Source organism: Thunnus maccoyii, chromosome 23 (assembly GCF_910596095.1).
Source record: "Thunnus maccoyii chromosome 23, fThuMac1.1, whole genome shotgun sequence".
Classification (NCBI taxonomy): domain Eukaryota; kingdom Metazoa; phylum Chordata; class Actinopteri; order Scombriformes; family Scombridae; genus Thunnus; species Thunnus maccoyii.
The window spans coordinates 8,746,062-8,768,873 of NC_056555.1; the positions used below are offsets into that span (position 1 = coordinate 8,746,062).

At 40.5% G+C, this 22,812-nt stretch overlaps 1 protein-coding gene across 4 annotated transcripts in view; it reads left to right on the plus strand.

The window, feature by feature from the left end:
* celsr1a (cadherin EGF LAG seven-pass G-type receptor 1a) overlaps positions 1 to 22,812 on the plus strand; it is a 95,674-nt gene that overhangs the window by 65,067 nt on the left and 7,795 nt on the right. For all 4 annotated transcript variants that reach the window (XM_042403415.1, XM_042403417.1, XM_042403416.1 and 1 more), the window contains 20 exons: positions 1,527 to 1,684; positions 4,938 to 5,101; positions 5,515 to 5,640; positions 8,766 to 8,932; positions 9,125 to 9,310; positions 9,410 to 9,523; positions 9,743 to 9,917; positions 10,003 to 10,144; positions 11,615 to 11,735; positions 11,982 to 12,165; positions 13,734 to 13,835; positions 15,519 to 15,613; positions 16,148 to 16,357; positions 16,624 to 16,807; positions 16,915 to 17,058; positions 17,193 to 17,373; positions 18,158 to 18,325; positions 18,435 to 18,561; positions 18,647 to 18,847; positions 22,177 to 22,351. In XM_042403415.1, the coding sequence (XP_042259349.1) occupies positions 1,527 to 1,684; positions 4,938 to 5,101; positions 5,515 to 5,640; positions 8,766 to 8,932; positions 9,125 to 9,310; positions 9,410 to 9,523; positions 9,743 to 9,917; positions 10,003 to 10,144; positions 11,615 to 11,735; positions 11,982 to 12,165; positions 13,734 to 13,835; positions 15,519 to 15,613; positions 16,148 to 16,357; positions 16,624 to 16,807; positions 16,915 to 17,058; positions 17,193 to 17,373; positions 18,158 to 18,325; positions 18,435 to 18,561; positions 18,647 to 18,847; positions 22,177 to 22,351 (3,124 nt within the window). The remainder of the gene's footprint in view (positions 1 to 1,526; positions 1,685 to 4,937; positions 5,102 to 5,514; positions 5,641 to 8,765; positions 8,933 to 9,124; positions 9,311 to 9,409; positions 9,524 to 9,742; positions 9,918 to 10,002; positions 10,145 to 11,614; positions 11,736 to 11,981; positions 12,166 to 13,733; positions 13,836 to 15,518; positions 15,614 to 16,147; positions 16,358 to 16,623; positions 16,808 to 16,914; positions 17,059 to 17,192; positions 17,374 to 18,157; positions 18,326 to 18,434; positions 18,562 to 18,646; positions 18,848 to 22,176; positions 22,352 to 22,812) is intronic.

The window sequence follows — 22,812 nt, forward strand, 5'->3', positions numbered from 1 at the left end:
CTGTTCAGCTGGCCTTTCTGTTCGTCTTTGTGGAAAGTGTGAAATTGTTTTCAGAGGAAGCAGTGGAAAGAGGGCATGATGAAGGGAGGGGCAGCGATAAGCTACAATACAACCCCCTGTGGATTGGAAACTATGCCCGGACCAGACCCCACCTGAGCCAAAATAGAAGACGCTGCAATTCTGTCGCTCACGTTGTGTTTGTCTGCCAGCTTCTCTTTTGTCTTTCTCTTTCAGTCTCTCATTTCTGGTCAGTCCACCTCCCTATATTTGTCCTTCTTTTCTATTTTTTGCCCTCTTTTTTTTCCCTCTTCCTTTGTTTGCTGTGTCTGTGCCCCACCAGTATCTCATTACTCTAATCCTATTTATGCAGGAGACAAACACATGCACACACATTGTGTCTTCTCTGTCCGTGTCTTTTTCTCTCTCCGCCTCTGTCATGCTTTTGTCTCTTTTTTTTCTTAAATTCATATGAGACAAGACAATGCAACAAACTGCCCAAATATAGCTGTCGTAAACAGTTCATTCAACAGTTCATTCTTGCATTCACAACCTCGGTGGTTTGAAAGTCTCTCTGGCTATCGCTCAAACTGTCAACATTTTAACGGCGTAGGTGCCTTATGTAAACACTGTACTGTGATCAGATCTGGGATCTGTAGTCCCATTGTTGAGTGTTTTTGTAGTCAAGAAATTTATCACTCTCCCTAGAGAGATAGCAGAGAAAAGTAACTAATCTTTTTGATCTATTGTAAGCCCCTCACTGCAAGGAAATGTAAAGGCTATGTTGTAATTTTAAAATGTTAGCACGTGTCTATTGGAAAAAATTGTATTGAAATGGCTTCATATCTTTAACAAAATCCTTTACTTTCATGCCAGCAATGGTGGTGGGAACATTTTCTTTTTTAATTAAATTCTGTCTGCTTCCTGTTCCACGGCCACTATTGTTAAGGAAACGCTCCATTGAACTTCGGTCTCAGGTTAGATATTACAAAAAGAAAACTGAAGCGATTTGGTGGCCTGATTTCTAAGCTGATCCACATTTTCTCAGATCAACATTTGCCGACCACAAGCCTTTATGGAGGAATTAGCCTACTTTGTAATCATTAGGTGCGAGCTCACGCACAATGGGCTATTTGTCATCTTAAGCCAAGAGAAGGCCTGTGTACTTCTACTCCGAGTATGGTAAAGTCAGCTCGACATTGTTGCGTAGCGCTGACCCACACCAATCAAGTGCTGCCCCAGCCAAGCTTCTCAGATTGGATGAAAAGAAACAAAGAAAGAAATCAAGCATGAAATATTTTAATTAAATTCAATCAGTTGAGTTAATTTACCATAACAATACGCTGCAAAAAATATTACTGTAGTACTCAGACAAGCAAAAGGACACAATACATGTGATTCACTTTGTGGTTTAATTTCTTCTTTTCTAACATAGAGCATCCTCAGATCCTTGGCAATTTTTACTCTATTATTTGTGTAAATTTTGATGAATAACTGAGCTTTAACCCTTATTTTATTCTACTTTTCAGCCTAACATTGGGCGCCTTGGTACCCCCCATGGACCCTCTGGAGAAAAGGTGGCTGTGGTTGCCGTGGACGATTGTGACATCTCCATGGCGATCCGTTTTGGGAAGCAGATCGGCAACTACTCCTGCGCCGCTCAGGGCACCCAGACCGGACAGAAAAAGTAATAATGAAATCTCTCTCTTCTTCTCTTACTCATCTTTCTCTTTTCTCTCTTTGGGTCTTTACACTCATTCACTTCAATCCATCCACCCACACACACACACACACCACACACAGACTAGTCAGACTCATAAGTTGTACCTTGGGGGCTTAAAATTGCCTTCATTACAACAGATTACACAATTCTCATTCTGCCGACCTCATCTACTTTTTGTCTTTTAATCTGAGTTCATCCTGGTGGCCTTTCTACTGTCAGACCAGGTCTTAGACAAGCAAAAGCTCATCTCAACAAGGCTTTAACCGACTTACCGTGCATTTACCACAGACCAATTAATTTTTATTTTTATAACAAGTGTTTACTTTTCATGAGTCTGTTGGAGAGCCAGCATGCTGAGACACATTTAGTGTGCAGAAGGTGGGGGACAAAGAGAGAGGGAGCTTCAAAAAGGAGTTAAAGAAGTTACATTGCTTCAGGAACTTGTTGCGCAGCTCACGGAAGCTGAGAGGCATTTACTTTAACTGTGCAATATACAAAGATGAATATACATGTATACATTACACTGGTGTGGAAAGTAGTGCAAACAAGCAAATGTCTGTTTAGTTTGGCTTTGGGAAATGTCATGACATGATCCAGAGTCACAGAATGGGAACTACCTGGCTTTAAGTTTGGCCGTGACTTTATTTTAAGCTTTTTTTTTTTTTGTAAAAAACATAACAAGAAAAACTCTGTGCTATAAGCCTGCACGCACATTATTGTACCAGCCACTTGTCCAAACAGTAGGTATTGCAAGTTGCTTACAAGTCTGTAAGAACTGTTTTAAGCATGAAATCAGTTTAAAGGAATAGTTTGACATTTTGCAAAATACACCAGCACCTCTAAAGCTCACCAATTAGCAGGTTTTATGTCGTTTGTTTAATCCATCTCGGAGAAGCTACCAGCCAACCAGTGGAAACTCCAGGAAGTTACTGGTCCCAGCCAAGAAATTATTGCGGTACATAACCCCACGGATTTTGTTGGATTTTGTGGATTTGTTACCTTTGGACAGAACCAGGCTAGCTGTTTTCCCCTTGTTTCCAGTCTTTATGCTAAGCTAAGCTAACCAGCTGCTGGCTGCAGACTTATATTTAGCGGACAGATGTGATAGCGGTATCAGTTTTCTCATCTAACTCTCCACCAAAAAGCCAAAATATCAAACTTTTCCTTTATTGTATCAGATATCCCAAGCACAATTGCACTGTACGTTTACACTGTATCTTTACATTATAACTCTGGAGGCAACATACTGCACTGTGTGTTTGTACAAATGTCCTAATGACACATTGCTGTAAATATTGCATTTGGAAAGTAAACAGAATATTGATTTAGTTCAGGATTAGTTCCTAATTACATTGTATTTCTGAATGTATTGTGTCCCCAGATAGTCTTATGGTGACAAACCATTCATAAACCAGCTACGGAGTTTTTTTATAATTTTCCAAATTTATAGTTTCACTTAAATACTATACTTCTCTCTGCAGAAACTGAGCTTTCTCTTTCATAAATTGATAACTGGAAGTTGAAGGCTTCAACCTAAAACTTCCAGTGCTCAGTGTTAGTAGTATTCATCCATCAGGTTGGATTATTAATAAGCATACATGCTAATCCATGATGAATCATTATCCTGAAGCAATACAGAAGTATCTGTGTGTATTGACTAAATAAAGGTATACCGCGGTATGTCTGATGATGATTAAAAGTCAGCGCTTAGCTTTAATCAGTAATGTTAAAAACCACAAACCAAACCATAAATCTTAGTGTAGTCATGGATTCAGACCTGAATTTCGACAGCCACCTTAAGAATTAATTACAAAGTCAGCCTACTATCACCTTAAGAATAGATCAAGGATTAAAGAAGTTATGTTTCAGCGGGATTTGGAAAAACTTGACGGTGTCTTTACATGTCTCCCTTAGAAATCAATCAGACAGCTGCATCTGATTCAGAACGCTGTTGCTGGAGTCCTCACTAAGACCAAGAAAGTGGATCATATCACTCCAGTTCTCAGATCTTTACACTGGCTTCCTGTCTATCAAAGAATTGATTTTAAAATACTTCTGTTGGTATATAAAGCACTGAATGGTTTAGGGCCAAAATACATTTCTGATCTGCTGCTACGAGCCATCCAGACCTCTCAGGTCATTTGGGACAGGTCTGCTTTCTGTCCCCAGAGTAAAAACTAAACATGGAGAGGCAGCGTTCAGTTTTTATGCCCCACATATTTGGATCAAACTCCCAGAAAACTGCAGGTCTGCTGCAACTCTTAGTTCTTTTAAATCAATGCTGAAGACTTTTCTGTCTGCTGCTGCCTTTGATTAAACCAAATTTGAGGCGTTTGATTCATTTCTTGCACTGCACTGTAATTTTATTCTTGCACTTTATCTGTCTTAGTCTGTTTTAGCTTATTTTCATTGTCTGTTCTCTTAGCTCTTTATAAGTATTTTAATTGTATTTAAATGCCCTTATATAATGTGTTTCTTTTGCACTTTGTCATAATGCTTTAAACTTGCCTTGCCTTGCCATGAAAATCCGTTGCAATTTACGGCTCTAAAATTGGTTCCAAGATGCAGCTGCATTTGATTTATTTCAGGATTTCCCTCATTGAATTTCTTAAACACTCTTTGAATAAGCTCCACATGCTCCCAGGCCAAGCAATGCTGTTCCTACTGTGTATGCATACAACTCATACATTCAGGGGTTTAGGCTGTTTTTGTGCAGCATTGCATCACATTAAGTCTCTCAAAGCCCTTTGGCGTTTGATGTTGAGTTTTTAGGGGCTCGGGGTGTAAGCAGCTTCCTGTATGACCCAGTATGTGGAATCTGACTCTGACTCATGGTGATGCTAGCAGTTATCCTTGTGACAGCTTAAAACCTGGGACACAATAACAGCGTTTCAGAAAAGTCTCTCGTGGTAAGTGTTAGTGAGTCAGAAGCCCTTTCTGAGGTCAACTCAGGGCATTGACAGGTATGCAGTGGTAAAAAAAAAAACAATTTTAAATATAATTTTCTTATTTTGATTACAGTATAGTCCATAATATAATCAATCCCTTACATTTTGTGTATTATATAGTCAAACTAGAGGTTTGTTCCTTGTCCATATCTGACAGTTAACTTTGAGGTTTCTCTCACTGCAGTCTTGGGCAAATTAAGTATTTTACGTTTCCATTTTAGGGTCTTATCCTGATCTGTTTTTTGTTTTTTTGTTTGTATCATCTTCAGGTCACTAGATTTGACAGGACCACTGTTGCTTGGCGGTGTTCCCAACCTGCCCGAGGATTTCCCCGTCAGGAACAGAGACTTTGTGGGCTGCATGAGAAACCTGAGCATCGACAGCAGACCCATCGACATGGCCAGTTACATCGCCAACAACGGCACCACAGCAGGTTAGACATTCAACCAAAGTTATGCTCAATCCAATAGGCTTAAACTGTGGGGGGGCTGAGATATCACTCATTACTACATCGCTTGGGAATTTCATTTGTCAGGAGAAACAGACAGAATGAGTGTTGTCTAAGGTTATCCAATAACTTCTCAGGATTTTTAAGCATCCAAAGGCCATGAAACAACCTGTCTCTTAAAAAAACAGGATTTCAAAGAGGAAAAGTGTGACTTGTTTTTTTTTTAAATGCAAACTACGAGCAGCTAGCAATTCTGTATGGTACTGCTGTAAATATGTTGACTAATTTGTCATTTTTCTGTGTTTCTGCAGCCCACAAACAAATACATAGCACATATACATACTGTATTAACCAGCATTTTTCCCATTTAAATGAATCTAAATGTGTTTAATGTTCAGGTTGTCCAGCAAAGAAAAACTTTTGCAGCAACGACGTGTGTCAGAACGGAGGAGTGTGTGTCAGCAAGTGGAACACCTACAGCTGCGACTGCCCAACTGGTTACGGTGGAAAGAACTGTGAACAAGGTGAGATGTGTGTGTGACTTTAATTTCTCGAAATGAAACTGAATTATCTTCCAAGACAGTCAAAACGTTTGTGTTTTTATAAGTGCATTCAGGTGCGTCTCTGGCCAATCGTGCATGCATCTGCTTGTTCGTCTGTGTGCGCATGTGTCTGTGTGTGTTTACCTACAGTAAGTGTGTGTGTAAGTGTGTGTGTGTCTTGAGGACTTCCAGGAAACAGTGTGTGTTTGGGAGATCAAATAGGATAAGGAGCACCTCCCCTGACTCAGTATGACTCATTCAGCAGTCACAATGGAAAGTCACAGTGAAGCCTCTGCTTGCTGCTGCAGAGAAGCAGAACATGGCCTCAGGTTTGGAGTTTTAGGACGGCAACCAAACTCTGACTGACTCAGAATCAAAGGATGAAACAAAAGACATATACACACTGTACTGACCCCATAGCTACCTGAGTGTCTCACCTCACACCTCACACACGTGACACACATCTCATGTTACTGAAGTGCAGACCTATTGTACGGTACATACAGTACCTACAGACATACGGACAGATAGTGGGGGGGTTATACATTTGTCAGTGTTTCTTTGTTAGCAAAGGTACATTAAAGCGCCGCCACATGCCAACTATTCTTTGATTTGATTCTATTTATTTGCCATATCAAAAAATGATATATAAAATGTCATACACTGTGACAAATACATATTCATTTAAGATGTCCAAGATACCATGATATAGTTAAAAGATCCATTGTGGTCCTCATTTCGAGGCAGACAAAGTTGGCAAGACAAATCACAGATGACTAAGGTACCCTGTACCATCACATAGGCTACAATAAAAACAATAAATCCTTATACATAACCTTATACATACATGCATCATTATATACATACCTACACACATTCACACCTATTTATACCCATATGTATATACATACATATACACAGACACCCAGCGGCCACCTCCCCAGGAACCCCTGCACACCCATAAAGCGTCTCCCATCTTTGAGTGTGGCCACGTCATTACCAAACAAAGTGTCCTTCGAGCATACATACCTACATACATACCGTATGCACACACATACTTACATACATACCGTACGCACACACATATTTACACACATACCTACATAAATACACCCAAATACATTTCTAAATCTTTCTTTCATTTGGGTCAAATAATAATTCCCTACATGCACGTTTAAATCTATGTTTAAATCTATCTGTGTTATTTATACTCCACTCTGAGCATAATCCATCTCATGTTCTCCTATGGTAAGCAGAGAACTTTGATTTCCTCCTGCAGGGCGATCTTTCAAACAATGTGTGAAGGTGTGAATACCTCTCCTCGCCCTCTTATCTATGAGGTAGCCGCCTAGCAAGCGCCAGGCCCCAGATCCAGTATCTAAGCTGGGCCCGGGATCACAGCAAGCTGGGAAGAGGTTTTGGCCGCTTGTTGACACGTTTGGTTTGAGGCTTTACACACCTAGATGCAACACGAGAAACAGATTTGTTATTGTGTCTTTTATGCTGCCAAAGTCATCTTTGAAATCCATCCCACCTGGTCAACTGTTTTGTTTTTCATTCCAGTGGTATAGACTATTTTTAAAGACATGGATTGAGTTTTTTCACCCTATGTAGATCACAGTTAGGCTAATTGTAAGCATGCAAAACACTCCTACATGCTCATGTGTGGCTGTAGCTTGTCATTATAAGTCAATCTCAAGTTTGAATCTCTGGACTGGTGTCAAACAAGCTAAGGATGTGTTTATAATCAACATACCTGGATAATAAGTTAACATTTTTGAGGAATGTTCACAAAAGAAAATGAGAAAGTTGTTAAGGTATGAAAGAAGAAAAACATATCACTGTTTACTAGATTCTTGCTCAGTCTCTGAATATAGACATTAAGAACAAAAGACAGGAGATTTAGAATAGCTAAATAAGGAATTGGCATACTCTTACCAAGTCATAGCCCTGTGTTTTTTCCCAAATTTTAGCTTGCTGCTGATGAGCTGAAGAGTGACAGGTTTTACGGCAGATTAAGCTTCAGCAAAGAAGCCAGACTAAAACCACCGTAGCTAACTACTACCAGGAACAAATATGTGTTTTGTGTGATAATTATAGTGTGTGTGTGTGTGTGTGTGTGTGTATGTGTTTGTGAACGCTTCAGTTGAAATGTGTGCCCTGGGGACCCAAGAACGCACAGAGTTTATGTTATAGATTATACAAGAGGAAACACTAACTGTATGTTGTGCTGAAAGATTGACCCTAGCATGTGTGTCTCTTGATCTCTCTCTCAACATGTACAGGAGCTTACATTGTGTGTAATTCTGTGGATTTTCAGAATGTATCTAGATATTGGATGTGTGCCTGAGAATTACTTTGTAGAAATCCTTGGACATAAAGTAGTAATTATATCACATGAAGACAAAACATTCAAACTGTGACTGAAGGATCTTACCATTTCAGCACATATATAGAAGCAATTCAATACTTTGAAGTTCTACTGCTTTTATTTGAAAGCAGTATTTGTTATCTGTGATGCTTTTGTATAATTGTTGTAAAGAAATCAGACAATGGTGTAGAAAACTGGTAGCCTCTGTCTCATAAAAGTGGGTTTCCTACTGCTTGAGTTCCTAGAAATGAAGACTACATTTCCAATAAACCGTCTTGCTTCATATCACTAGAGCCATGGCTGCTACTTGTTGTCTTTCCTCATCATTTAACTGTGTTCAATTGGCTGTTAGCTAACACCTGAAACTCTAAAAGCTTTCGTTTACTGTTGTGCCGTACAGGAATCCAGCAAATTTACCGTGAATATTTTGATATTTTATTGGAATTTCACTCTGTTGTTTCAATATGTTTCAGTATAAATATGGCACTGATAAAGCTAGTCATGGGGCGCTTCAGTAGCCTACTAGTTAAGACACATGCCACATAACTGCAACGTACACGATTCAGTTCAGTCATACCCATCTCTCTACCCATGTTTCCTGTCTCTATATTTCAACAATCAAATAAAGCCAAAAAAACCAAAAAATATCATAAAAAATGCTTCTCACTGCACCTTTAAACATTCTCAATGTCCACAACCTGATTCTTATTCTTCCTCCTGTCTCGTCTCTGTCCAGTAATGCCGTCTCCTCAGTTCTTTGATGGGCAGGCGTTGGTTTCCTGGAGCGAGCCGGATGTCACCGTTGGTGTTCCCTGGTACATGGGCCTCATGTTCCGCACCCGGCAGCCTGCTGGCACCCTGATGCAGGCCAATGCCGGTCCCTCTTCCACCATCAACCTCATGGTGAGATACAGTACATTGTCGACATAAGTGTCATCATCATCAGCGTATGGTGCTAACTTTTTTACTGCTGAGTAGTCAGATTCAGATCATCACAAGGCAATTAGCATTTTAGATTTAATTTCTTTGCAGCCAACATAGGAAAGTAAAGTTAAAGAACGTTAAAACTGTCATTACATTTCTCCATTTGCCCAGGTGAGTGAGCAACAGGTCCGTATGGAGGTATTGCTGAGACAGCAGCTGGTGGCGTCGCTGGGCTTCCCCCAAGTTCGGGTCAATGACGGGGAGTGGCACCACCTGCTGGTAGAACTGAGAAGCGTTAAAGACGGCAAAGACATCAAATACATGGCCGCTGTATCCCTGGACTATGGCATGTACAAGGTACAGGGAAAATTACTTCATGAGTAGTAAAAGTAGGACATAATATTCAAGTTTTCTTGGAAAAAGTGTTCTCATTTTGAATTCTGTGTTTTTAAGCAGAAGTCAGTAGAGATCGGTAACGACCTCCCGGGTTTGAAGCTGCAAACTTTCCATGTAGGAGGTTTGCCTGGCAAGGGCAACCATGTCAACAAAGGATTTGTTGGCTGCATACAGGTCAGTGCATGTGTGTGTGAGTGTGTTTCATTTGTCTGCCAAAACACTGTCTCTGAAACTATGGCACAGAAAACTTAAAAAGGAAACATAACTGAAGTTTTCCCCTTTCTTCTCCCACTTCCTCACATTCTCTCTGACTTTTTTTCTCCTGCTTTTTCTTCCCTTTCTTCCTGTCCTGTCTCTTCTGCCTCTTCACCATCAATGTGTGTTCTCCATCAGGGTGTGCGTATGGGCGAGACATCCACCAACGTGGCCAATGTGAACATGGCTCAGGGCCTGAAGATCCGCGTGGAGGAGGGCTGCGACCTGGCCGACCCCTGCGACTCCAACATCTGCCCTGAGAACAGCCACTGCAGCGACGACTGGAGCACTCACACTTGTGTCTGTGACCCAGGTACCCCAAGTGCCCTTCTAAACGCTAAATATTGCTCTGTTAGGTTTGGGTATAGTTTTTCATCCCTTTTTTCTCTGACTTTCAGGTTATTTTGGTAAGGAGTGTGTGGACGCTTGTCAGCTCAACCCTTGTGAACACGTTTCCACCTGCGTTCGCAAACCAAGTTCCTCCCATGGCTACACCTGTGAATGCGGACAGAACTACTATGGCCAGTACTGTGAAAACAAGTAAGATCCCTTCCTTTGTGTGTGTTTGAGAACAAGTTTTTTTATTAGTAGTACTCAGTATACTCCTTTTACAATATTTTTGCACTTGACTATGCTTACTATGCTTCACGTCGGTTTTCTTAGACTTGGACAATCACCTAAATCAATTGTTGGTTTGTTTTTTCATGCTGTCAATCATCTTGCAAGTAGAGCTATCCCTCAAGTATTGGAAATTTGAAGCAAAACTCTATTTTTAGCTTTTATAGTCAAACATTCTTGCTTTAACAGCCTTAGAATCTGAATATTAGAAGAATGATAGTAGGATTTGACTTGCTTGCAGACAGTCCTTTATATCCAGATGTTAAAAATGAAGCAGACTTAAAATGGACTTTGTCTCCCACAGAGACAAAGCACATTAATCTTCTTTAGTTATGTTAGGCTCTTGCTCTTTTTGTAATGTTGCCAATGTTCTGAGTCCTTCAGAGCAGCTTTATTAGTCAGTAATCTGAGCTCGATAGTGTTTGTTTGCCTGTGTGTGTGCAGGAGAGAGAGAGAGAGGGGAAAGATCCAAAAGAAATAAACTATCAGGTGAAACTGAGGAATTCATCTATACGAGCAGAAAGCAGTGTGTAGGTTTGCGCAGTCAGCATTGTCTAAGAGCGCACACGAATTAGCCAGCCCTGATCATTTCCCCCTTGAACCCTGACCCCCATGATATGCATCACTTCCTATCTGAGGCAGGACGTGGGATTCCCCCTCCAAGCCTGACTGATCTTCCATAGGTGTTTCGTCTCTGCTGCCCACATACAGCCGCTCTTTCCTTATCAGATCACATCTCATAGTTAGGGATCTCTTGAGAGAAAGAAAGTCTGTATGTGTTTGCATGAATGAGTCACACTTGATTCACTCACTTAAAAAGAGTTGAGGAAGTTTATTTTAGATTCAGTGCGACAGGGAGCGTTTAGCTGGAGATAAACATAACAGATAGTCAACTATCAGATTAGTTGAAGCTGATATGGAGTCAGTAACATGTCAAAGCTGATCAACCATCACCTTGCTTTGTGTGACGTTTTTATTTTATTTTATCAAAAATGAGTGGAATTACAACTGGCGCACTATAGAATACTAAAGACTGTTACCTTCTTATTTCCCAAAACTGTTTCGTCCACTCTTTCACCATATTGGGCATACAGTAGTTATAAAATGGAATCATAGAAACGAAACACTGTTGTACCAGTTTCAAGAGAGCTGCGAGATAATATGGAGAAGAAAAAATGTTTCTGCTAGTTAAACAACTCAGTGTTTTTTGTAATTTGAAGAAAAATATTTTTGTGCCTAAATTCAGTTATGTACTTGTATTCGGTCTTTTGAAAATTGCAGGTCAGCCGTTTTTTTCACTTACATTGTGAAAAAGTACATTTTAAAAAGTTTATTTTACAACGTGGGTGTGCTTAATTCCATTAAATGTATTGTATCGTCTTTGATTGACAGAGTTGAGAAGCCGTGTCCTCAGGGTTGGTGGGGCACTCCCATGTGTGGACCCTGCAACTGTGACACTGGTAGAGGATTTCATAAAGACTGCAACAAGACCACTGGAGAGTGCCGCTGCAAGGTAAAAACATACACAACTTGAAGTGTCTCTTTTTGTGATTCACCAGATTATTTGTGTTTATGTTGCTCAGGACAGGAGAACACTTAAAAAATAACTATTGTTTTCTGCGCAAACTTCAAAGACACACTTACTAACATTTTTGTTAGGATCTGATACCATCCCCAAATATCTGAATTTCCTCTTAGCTCGCTTTTGATGAACTAAATATATTATATCAGTCATCCATTTCCTCGCTTCCCCCTGCAGGAAAACCATTACCGTCCAGAAGGAGAGGACACTTGCTACCCTTGTGAGTGCTTCTCTACTGGCTCTGAGTCTCGAACTTGCGACCCCATCACCGGGCAGTGCCCCTGCAAGGGAGGAGTCATAGGTCGTCAGTGTAACCGCTGTGACAACCCCTTCGCTGAAGTTACTGCCAGTGGATGTGAAGGTATGTGAATTCATCTGCAATTAGATATGCAATTGCATGTAATTTGAACGTCTTTTAAATCAATTATAGACCACAAACATAAGGTAAAATTTAGTAAAATAAAATTAATTAGCCCTAAACCATAAACTGGATGAGTAAAACAGTAAATAATGGCTGTCAAACTCTTAAAAATGGCTATTTATATATTGACAAATGTACCAATCAGTCCTGTAAATAAGCTAATTTCTTCTTTTCACCCTGTATGAAATAGGTTAATTCACCCACATTTGAAGAGATAAACTGCTAACAGTGATTCACCTATTTTAATTGAAATTAAAGTAAAACATACATACATCAAAGTAAAACATACATACAACATGCATAGCTATTCCAAAATGGTGTCAAAGCACAATGATAATGTACTGTTAATGAAAAGTGAAATCCATGAAGTTTGGATACTTTTGTCTAAATGAATAAAGGATTTTAGGCGTTCTTGACAAGGACAGTAATAAAAAAATCATTTGCAAAATTGGATGTATTATTCCTTTAAATGTTCCGGTTCACAAAGTGGGCCCGGATGAATCGATGAAGTGTCAAAAGGAGACAAATGGTGTCGCTCACATCTGCTGGTGCTGCACTTGAGCTAACTTCATGTCTTTGTTGCCATCCAGTCAAGCAGAAGAGGCGAGTCTGGCTAGTGGCCTAACTTGGCAGTGGGACTGTGCAAGCACAATACAGTAGCCATGAATAGAAGACAAAACCACAAAGTCCCCAACAGAAAATGAATGTCAATGTGTTACTGTTTGACCCGATATGAAGCTCCTCAGAACGTGCTCAGACTTTCAATGGATGTAAATCTTGAAATTTCCTCAGTGTAGTATGGTTCAGATGACCAAATTCTTGCTTGTTCATCCACTTTTTTTTTCTTTTTTTTTGTAGTAATAAACCTCAAATTATTTTCACTTTTCCATTTTCCGGAACATGCTTCTACTTTGCATGATCTGAAAAAGGAAAGTGAAATTAATTGTTTATTTTATTGAAAGTGAAAGTTTTGCAGGTTTGTTTCTGTGTTGTTACAGTAGGACACCAAATCATCTCAGGAAGGAGAAGTTACATGTCAAAGCAGTAGTGATGTAGCTCCAAAGAGTTAATGAAACAGTGGCTTTACAGGTCTTGTAACACATGACTGTGCAACTAAGAGGAACAAGTCTGCAGGTCCCAACCTGGCTTGTCGTGGAGATTTATTAACCCAAATATACTGAAATGAATTATGTATCACAGCTTGTGAAATAGCCCTGCAGGATTAATTTGGTTGAATGTCACTGTGCTGCTGGTCTGCCAGGCTGTTTCATAATATGGAGCGGATTGGCTCGGTAGCATCCTGAAGTGTAACCAGAGCAAGCATTTACCTTACAATATTTATTATGTGGTAAAAGTTTATGAAGCACTTCTTTTAAGACACATTTAAGTATGTTGTAACGCTCTAAAACCAGTACTTAGCTTTCAGCATCTCTCTGATAAATCTGGGTGGTAGAAGCTATAAGTGAGGAGCTAAACCTTCTATGTTGTCTTTGCCTTCTCCTCCACAGTGGTGTATGAGGGCTGCCCCAAAGCGTTTGATGCAGGCATTTGGTGGCCCAAGACCAAATTTGGACGCCCCGCTGCCACAAACTGTCCCAAAGGATCCATCGGTGAGTACCGTTCAATTCCTCTGACCTCTGACATGTAGAGTAATTATTTAGCTCTGGATGGAGTCCAAACTGTAAGAAAAGTTACAGGCCACTGATAGTGAAGTTTATATCATGGTCAGGAGGTAGTTTTACCATTCCAGGGAAATTCATGTAAAATTTGCTTTGATGTCGAGAGAGTAAGATAAGAAGTTCAATACCACTCTCATATCTGCCTGTTAAAGAGGAAGCTACGAATTAGACTGCCAGTAACTCTTTTGAATTCTCTGCTGGTTGCCTGGCAACTGCTCCTGTCGCCCCCCCTCATCCCTCCCCCCTCACCCCCCATAAAACAGCAAATTATCATATTTTACACTGCGGTTTTGGTACAGATTAAATTAACAACATATGCTTTGTTAATTAATGAGACTTAGAGGTGCAGTTACATGGATTTTGTTACATTCAGCTCTAGAAAAGATTCATAAAGTCAGTTAAGTGACTCAGTAGTGACCTAGCAATATATATCTAAAGTTTGCTCACATTAGCAACCATAATGTACAGGTCATACCAGACCGGTAACGCTGTAGCAGCAAATCTCCTGAGTGTATTCAACTTTTCATTTCAAAGACGAAGATTGTGTTATTTCTTCTTTCAAACGTCACATAGTCTTGCTTTAAAAAGAGAACACGGCAATCTCTATGTTAAAATATTTACATTATGGTGTAGCAGCAGTTGGATTAAGCTGCATGGGTGGCTGTGTTTTTGCGAGTCAGTGTATTGTAAGGCATATAAACAGACTTAAAGAAAGCACAGTAGTAGGAGTTTCTGATTGGCCCGTTAATCCAACAGAGATTTCGCATCAGCCAATCGCATAGAGGTTTAATCTGTAGAGACTCTTGGAAAAATACCAGGTACATTAAGAGCTGACAGTAATACCCCTCCTCCTCACTCCTCCAGCTGTGTGTGTGTGTGTGTGTGTTAGCGAGAGAGAGCCGAGGTGAGCTCAAAACTCTCTGACCTGTTCACAGTACTGTCACTTTCCTGGTTACCCCTTAGTAACTGCCGTCACCATGGCGACCTCTTTGTTGTCTCTCCAGACCCGTTAGGGAATTTATTTGCTAACATTGCTCGTCGCCCTTTTTTTTTTTTTTTTTAGCTCCAACTGGCAAGTTCAGCCATTCATTCCTTTGTAACAAAAGCATTTGAAGAGACTTTGCATTTGGATGAAGTGTTTTCTGAAACTGAATCAGACTGGAACAGCTCTGTGTGGTTTCATGTATTTAAACCACCGTAATTACCACTATGCAACACGTTTCCTTTCTATAGAAGACTCTACCTCAAAAATGGAGACAATACCCTGCTACTGAGGCAAATTTTTAGTATCCCCTTTGCTCCGGAATGATAAGAATGATGGTATTCTCAGAGGCAGGTTGATGTTCACACATAGCAATTAGGAAAAGCATAACAGGCTCAAACTAAGCTCAGCTGCTTTACTAACGTCTGACAAACACAACAAACTTTTTGACCAAGAATTGAAGTTGCTAAAAACATCAAATCAAGACCTAAATATCTCTCTGATACCAATTCAAAACAGTTTACAAAGTTGTGTTCATACGTTGTTTTAATGTGCCTTAATATCATTTTACATGAAATATTTGCATGCAAATTGATGTGATTTCCCTTTCCTGTGTGTTTTGTGTATTTTAGGTACTGCCATCCGTCACTGTAGTGATGAAAAAGGCTGGTTGTTGCCTGAGCTCTTTAACTGCACCACCGTCACCTTCACCCATCTGAAGAAACTGGTGATTATGAGACACAATATTACATTTATACTGTGATTTTCAGCTGTACATCTCCCACGAATTCTTGACAGTTTTAATGGAGTAACCTAAATTGAAGGACTACATGGTCTCTTGTGTGTTGAGAGGCTTGTGCAATCGGTGAAACACTTCCAAAACCACTTTTTCTCACAAGTTTTCATTTACAAAAACAAACTTTTTTTTTTTTTAAATTTCCAACTAGTAACACTTTTTCATCCCACCAGAGTTGCCTCTGTAATTCAAAGAATTCTGCATTGGTTCTTTTTAAATATTATCCATATTAACTACAGGTAGTCATAATACATTGTAAGGAGTAAGCGTAATTTGATAGGCAGTCTATGGGAGATTTACACAAAGTGTTTCCCCTATTGTGTTTGAACCTGAACCTTATACCTGAAGCTTGAACTTCTCAAAGTCCCACTAATCCTGGTATTGACCAATTTCCATTCATCACACCCACGCAGCTTTCTTTAACCTTGACCTACTCCTTCTCTTTTCCTCCCCTCATCCTTTCAGAACGAGGACCTGCGCCGCAACGGTTCAAGGATGGACAGTGAGCGATCCAAGACCATCGTGCGTATGCTTCACAGTGCCACCAACAACACTCCGCATTACTTTGGCAACGACGTGAAGACGGCCGCCCAGCTTCTTAATCACGTGCTGCAGTACGAGAGCCGGCAGGCGGGATTCGACCTCACCGCCATGAGGGATGCAGAGTTCAATGAGGTAAAGAAGAAAAGCAGCAACCTACATTACAACTTAAATAAATGATTGTAAAAGATCTTAAAGCTATTCTTCAGTGAAACCCATTCTGTAACACTGGGAGCACTGGTGGAACACTGCCATCCACTGGTTGATCCTTGTTGGGATTTATTACTCTAGTTATCTAAGGCTTCTACCATGTCATCTAGTCTCTTTGACAATTATGTGATGAACATACTCAGTAATTTACAGTAATATCCCATTAAATCAATTAATTTTGGATATTTTAGAACTTGGTACGAGCGGGCAGCGCCATTCTGGATCCTGACACTAAGGAGCACTGGGAGCAGATCCAGAGGACAGAGGGCGGCACGGCGCACCTGCTCCGCAATTTCGAGGACTATGCCAACACGCTGGCACAAAACGTCAGGAAAACCTATCTGAAACCCTTCACCATCGTCACAGATAACATGAGTAAGTGAAGCAGCTGTAATTTCATTGTGTGTAGCCTGTACACATGATCACACATGACCTCATCCTTTTCCTTTTTGCCTCTGTTTCATCCTCTTCCTCTTCTCCAGTTTTAACCGTGGACTACCTGGATGTGTTGGACCCAGAGAGGGCGACGCTTCCTCGGTTCCAGGACATCCAAGAGGACTATCCCAAAGAGCTTGGTTCCTCCGTCCACTTCCCCCAGTTCAACTTCCGCACTCAGGGCCACAGAGGTAAGAACACCGGTAGAATCAGACCACACCGGCTCTTCTTAAACTTGGTTAAAATCACGCTCTTAGTCAGTAAATGTACTTTATCTACTGCTGTTCTGTTTCTCTCCATATTTACTTCACCATCTTCTTTTCAGAGCCCACTCCCGCTCCTGCAGCTCAGACGGATCCACCCCTTGAGGAGGAGCACACAGTGTCTGATAGGAGACGCCGCCACCTCGAGCCAGCTGTCCCTCTGCCAGTCGCCGTGGTGATAGTGTACAAATCACTGGGGAAGCTACTCCCAGAGAGATACGACCCTGACCGCAGAAGTCTGAGGTACGAAGATTATTGACAGCTGTAAAAAAGAAAAACACTGAAACCACTGATACAAAGTGATCTAACGTAACTATCCTTAATTTCAGGCGTAGAAAGGAAAAAAAAGTGAATTTATTATAGACCTACATGCTTTTCTCTGACATTGAGAACAGGGGAGTGCTGACCAACTTTCTCACGTACTTTGCTAGGATTAAATTATGAAGTGTAATCCAGTCAAACAGTTGCAAGCACGGCCTTAAAGAATGAAGAATGATGATAACAGTGGGAAAAAAGGGAGTGTGCACTCTATCTGAACTCTAAAAACTCTCCACTGTACTTACCAGTGTGTATATAATTCAATATATTCTGTAAACTTTTGAAGAAAGCCTACGTTACGTGGAATTATTTATTCTTTAATGTTAATACATGTCATAATATTTATTATAGGTGTGTTTGGAAAAAAAAGAAAACACCTTATCAGTGCCTCCATAGGCTTATATTATTCTATTTAGTTATTCGGAAAAACTGAGCATAGAGTCAAGGAGTGTACAGTATTCTTCTTAAAAAAATGTTTCCAAGATAAGATTAAGGTTTTACAGAAGGATGAAAAGGATTGTGACCAAATATAAACATCCTTTGTGTCTGTTATAGTTTGGTCTACTGCACATGATGATAAAAAATGTGTGTGTGTGTTTTTTTACTTCAGTAGGAGTCTGCAGTTTGACTCATAAAGGGCAACTGGCGACTTAAAACACTAACAGCATTTTTGGAAATAGTCATGTTGAAGCTTTGCACATGTTTCCAGGCTCCCCAACCGTCCGGTGATCAACACAGCCATAGTGAGCGCCACGGTGCACAGCGAGGGTCCGCCTCTCCCTCACATCCTCGACCCTCCAATCACTGTGGAGTACACCCTGCTGGAAACGGAGGAGAGGACCAAGCCTGTCTGCGTCTTCTGGAACCACTCCATTGCGTGAGTTGGATAAAAATACATTCAATAATATATTGTTTGTGTTCTGCTGTGAATTTCTGCATCACTGCTGTCTTGTATTTGTTTATATGTGTGCGTATGGTGTGTTTAGGATCGGAGGGACAGGCGGCTGGTCCTCAAAAGGCTGCGAGGTGCTCAACAGGAACAACAGCCACATAAGCTGTCAGTGTAACCACATGACCAGTTATGCCGTGCTCATGGATATCTCCAAGAGAGAGGTACTGCTGAAACATTTTTTTCATTTAAGCTCGCTATTTCCTGTATATATCTGTTCTGACTTGATGTCCTAATCTCTCTCCGCAGCACGGTGACGTCCTGCCCCTGAAGATCGTCACCTACACCACCGTGTCTGTCTCCTTGTTCCTCCTCCTCCTCACCTTCATCCTGTTATGCCTCTTGCGCCGGCTCCGCTCCAACCTCCACGCGATCCACAGGAACCTGGTAGCGGCGTTGTTCTTCTCTGAACTCGTCTTCCTGCTCGGCATCAATCAGACTGATAACCCGGTGAGAGATTGAGCGAGTCCACTGAACATACAGTACACAGTAGTTCATCATTTGCAACAGTATCTCTTAGGGGGTTTTACAGAAGTCAAAGGTATTAGTCTTATCAAGCTTGGCTGCACATGCATATGATACAGAAACACACCAGTTAGTATTTTCTTTGCATGTGACGTGATAGAACTTGATGCCGGATAAAGACGCCTCGCTCCAGTGTTTACTGTATTAGAAACTGCCAGGCATATTTATTTGGCCGCAGGAAGTCATCTAACACTGTGTTGACAGGGGCTTTACCAGGCTTAATGCGCCAAGGCCTACCTGAGAGTCTGTCTTTATTTGACAGATTATGTGTTTTGATGCTTGGCTAATGACTCTAATAGTTAGGAATGTGTGGGTTGCCAAAGCCCTCTCCAAATATAGCTTCTATAAGTTGATTTACTGACTGGCTGGATGTAACTTTGTTACTGTTAACCTCTACAATTAAAAAGGTGTAGGATATAGGCTGAGATAGTGTAGAGTCTGAAGTCAGAAATCGAATGAGCTAATTATGTTAAGTTCATAATCTGATTTGGAGTTGGGTCGGTCACAGTAACCGCCAGAAACACACATGTGCACACACATAGTCATACAGTAGGATCAAAAAGGTGGGGGAATTCTTTGAAGTCTGCTGACACAGACATTCGGACTCACACACACACACACACATACACACACGCACACACACACACACACACACACATCCCTGGGCCAGTAGTGGAGACGTGCTGTGACTGGTACCTGTCTCCAGAAGCAGGCCTCAGGGTGGTAAGCCCTGGCAAAGGTTTCCCAAAACAGCTTCTTAGTTTTCACTTGATAAACCTTTGCATGTCTGTGGTACAGAAAACATTATTAATCTGTTAATTGTCAGATAATCCTGTTTTAAAGAAAAAGTGAAGTTTGGAAAGCTGAGACACTTGGTAGATCAGGGGGAGGCATGAGGACAGATTTAAAGGGATAGTTCCCATTTTACAGAAATACACTTGCTTGCTTTCTTGCAGTTAGATGAGAAGATCAATGCCACTATCGCATCTGTAAAGTAAATATGTAGTTGGAGTCAGCAGCCAATAAACTTAGCTTAGCATAAAGACTGGAAACAAGGAAAACAGAGCTTTCCTGGCTCTGTCCAAAGGTATCAAAATCCTCCTACCAGCACCTTTAAAGCTCACTAACTAACACATCATATCTTGTTTAATACGTACAAAAGGTGAAGTGTAAAAATGATAACTGATAGTGATGTGTGGATGCTACATTAGCTTATAAAACAAAAAATTATAGCCATTAGCCTTCCGTAGATATTTGTCCAGGTTCAAGTCTTCAACATGAAATGTTTAAAGCAGCTATAATCATTATTTTTTATAGTAACAATGTATCAAATGAAAATGTGTACTGTCACAGTTGTCGCTTATAGTGATGAACCTACAGAGAAATATCACCTGACTCTCCTCGGCTTTATGTAGCGTCATAGCGAGTGTCAGTTCATTGTTTAGCTGTGCGACTGCAACTTTACTGTTTTGAGTCACTTTCAACGCTCTCATAATGTCATTTTTGGCTGCATTCAGAGAAAAAACTCTTAAAAACCACTGTACACTACCTACTCAGTACCAAACAGCAAACGACCACGGTTAGCAACCAGCTGGTGAACATAGTGGAGCATTTAGCTGCTAAAGAGCCAGATATTTCCCTCAGGAGTTGGGTGAGACCAAAAACAGAGCTAAAAGAGAGTGAATATTGGACTAACATTCACCAGGTGTACAGAAATATGACTCCAAATGAATGATAATGTTACTCCATAACTCCTGGATGTGTAAATGAACAACTGTTTGCTAATGAATTGAATTTATTTAATTTATTTATAATTTATGAATTTACAACTAGTTTCCGCTGGCCACAAGTGGCCAAAAAATCTGTTAATGCAGGTTGAAAGTGAATGTCTCAGCTCTGACTAGTCTTACTAAACTGGATATCCACACAAGGACATCACAAGTACTTCAATTCTTGACTATCAACCCCCAGCCGCCAACAAGATGTACATTTTGGCTGTGACCATTGATTTGGAAAGTTCCCAGTCAGTGATTCAAGTTTCAAGCTTTTTGTACTGCTCTATTTCACATACATCAGCTCAGTGGGCTTTACGGGCCACTACAGCAACAGATTCTGACTAGTACTGTACCGATCAGAATCAGCTTGAGTTTTGGAATTCACCATTAATTGTTGAGTCAGCTCTACCAGTCATAAAGATAAGTGAAAATGATAGAGATTAGAAGCTCAGGCTCCAGATAAATTGTGGAATTCTTGACTACTTTTCTTTAAGAAATGTTCTGACTCACAGTGTTTTGACTGGGATGTGGGGGACTCGTGCAATGACTAACCGCAAGCTGCGTTATCTGAGCATGTATGAATCTCAGTTGAGGGTAGAAGCCAAGTGTGCATGGTGATTTTAGAAAGAAAGCGATAGCGTTGGATCTGTCTTCAGGTTGCTTTTCTGTGTTTATTTTTTCATTTCTCTGGCTTCATCAATGCATCTATGTGTGCGTGCATGTCCTCTATCTAGTGTTTAGTTGTGTGTGTGTGTGTTAGAACTGTGGAATGCTGTCAGTGTGTGCCCAGGGCCATCTGCAGGATGATTTATAACCCTGTCAAAGTAGCCTCTCTTTCTCTCTGATCTCCACAGCAATACACAACATTAGTAAAATATAGTATCTCAACTGCTGGGATGTTCCCTGACACACTGCATTCCTCTATTAGAGCAGCAGCAGCAGAGAGAGAGAGATGGAAAGAGAGGGGGAAGGAGATGAAGGAATGTGGGGATAGGTTGAATTATTACCACATTACATAGATTGAAGTTTGTCATGAAAGTTGTTGAAGAATATTAACATAAGAGCTGGAAATAACTATTATTTTTCATGCTGATTAATTCGTCGGTTACTTTTTTGACAAATTGATGAATTTTTTAGTCTGTAAAATGCCAGAATGTTGTGAAAAATGTTCATCACAATTTCCCAGAGCCCAAAGTGTGTCTTCAAATTGTTTTTTTTGTCTGACTAACATTATAATATCAAAGATATTCAGTTTAAAATGAGGAAAGCAACAAATCTTAACATTTGAGAGACTTGGAACCAGCAGATTATCAATATTATAGAAAGAAAAAAGCACAGCAGAGTGAAAGCAGGGTTGACAAAAAAGACAAAAGTAGTGGAAAAACAAAACGTCAACCCATACTTACAAATCACTCTCCCTTTTTCCACTCTTCTCTTATCTCTTACTATTCCATTTCCCTTCCTCTTACTTCCTCCCAGTTTGTATGCACGGTGATAGCCATCCTCCTCCACTACTTCTACATGTGCACCTTTGCCTGGATGTTCGTGGAGGGGCTGCACATCTACCGCATGCTGACTGAGCTGCGCAACATCAACCACGGCCACATGAGGTTCTACTACGCCATGGGCTGGGGCATACCGGCTATTATCACTGGTGAGACACACACACACACCCACACACACACACACACAAACAGAGCAGTGGAAGATGGCAGATTGTCAGGGTGCATTCATGCTGTAACTCGTCTTTTCTGAAGAGGATGTGATCCTCGTGGGAGAGTTATTGAACTGAAGACAGATGGGGGAAATCACACAGAAATACGAGAAAGAACCATCCAGGGTTCATTTGGATGTCCACAACGTGTCAAAATAAGACAACAGTCGCATACATTTTATATTTAAAAAAAAAACCATCCAGTTTTGGTGGAGAAGAGTGTCTTGACATGCCATAAATTTATAAATAATTAGTTTATTTATTTGTTTTATTTGAACCTTTCTATAGCTTCTCTTGATACCTGTAAAAGTTCAATTATCTAATATCTCCAATTAGCCTGTCATTTACTGCTTTTTTCACTTTTATAAGCTTATGATATATGTAATGTATTAAATGTTTTG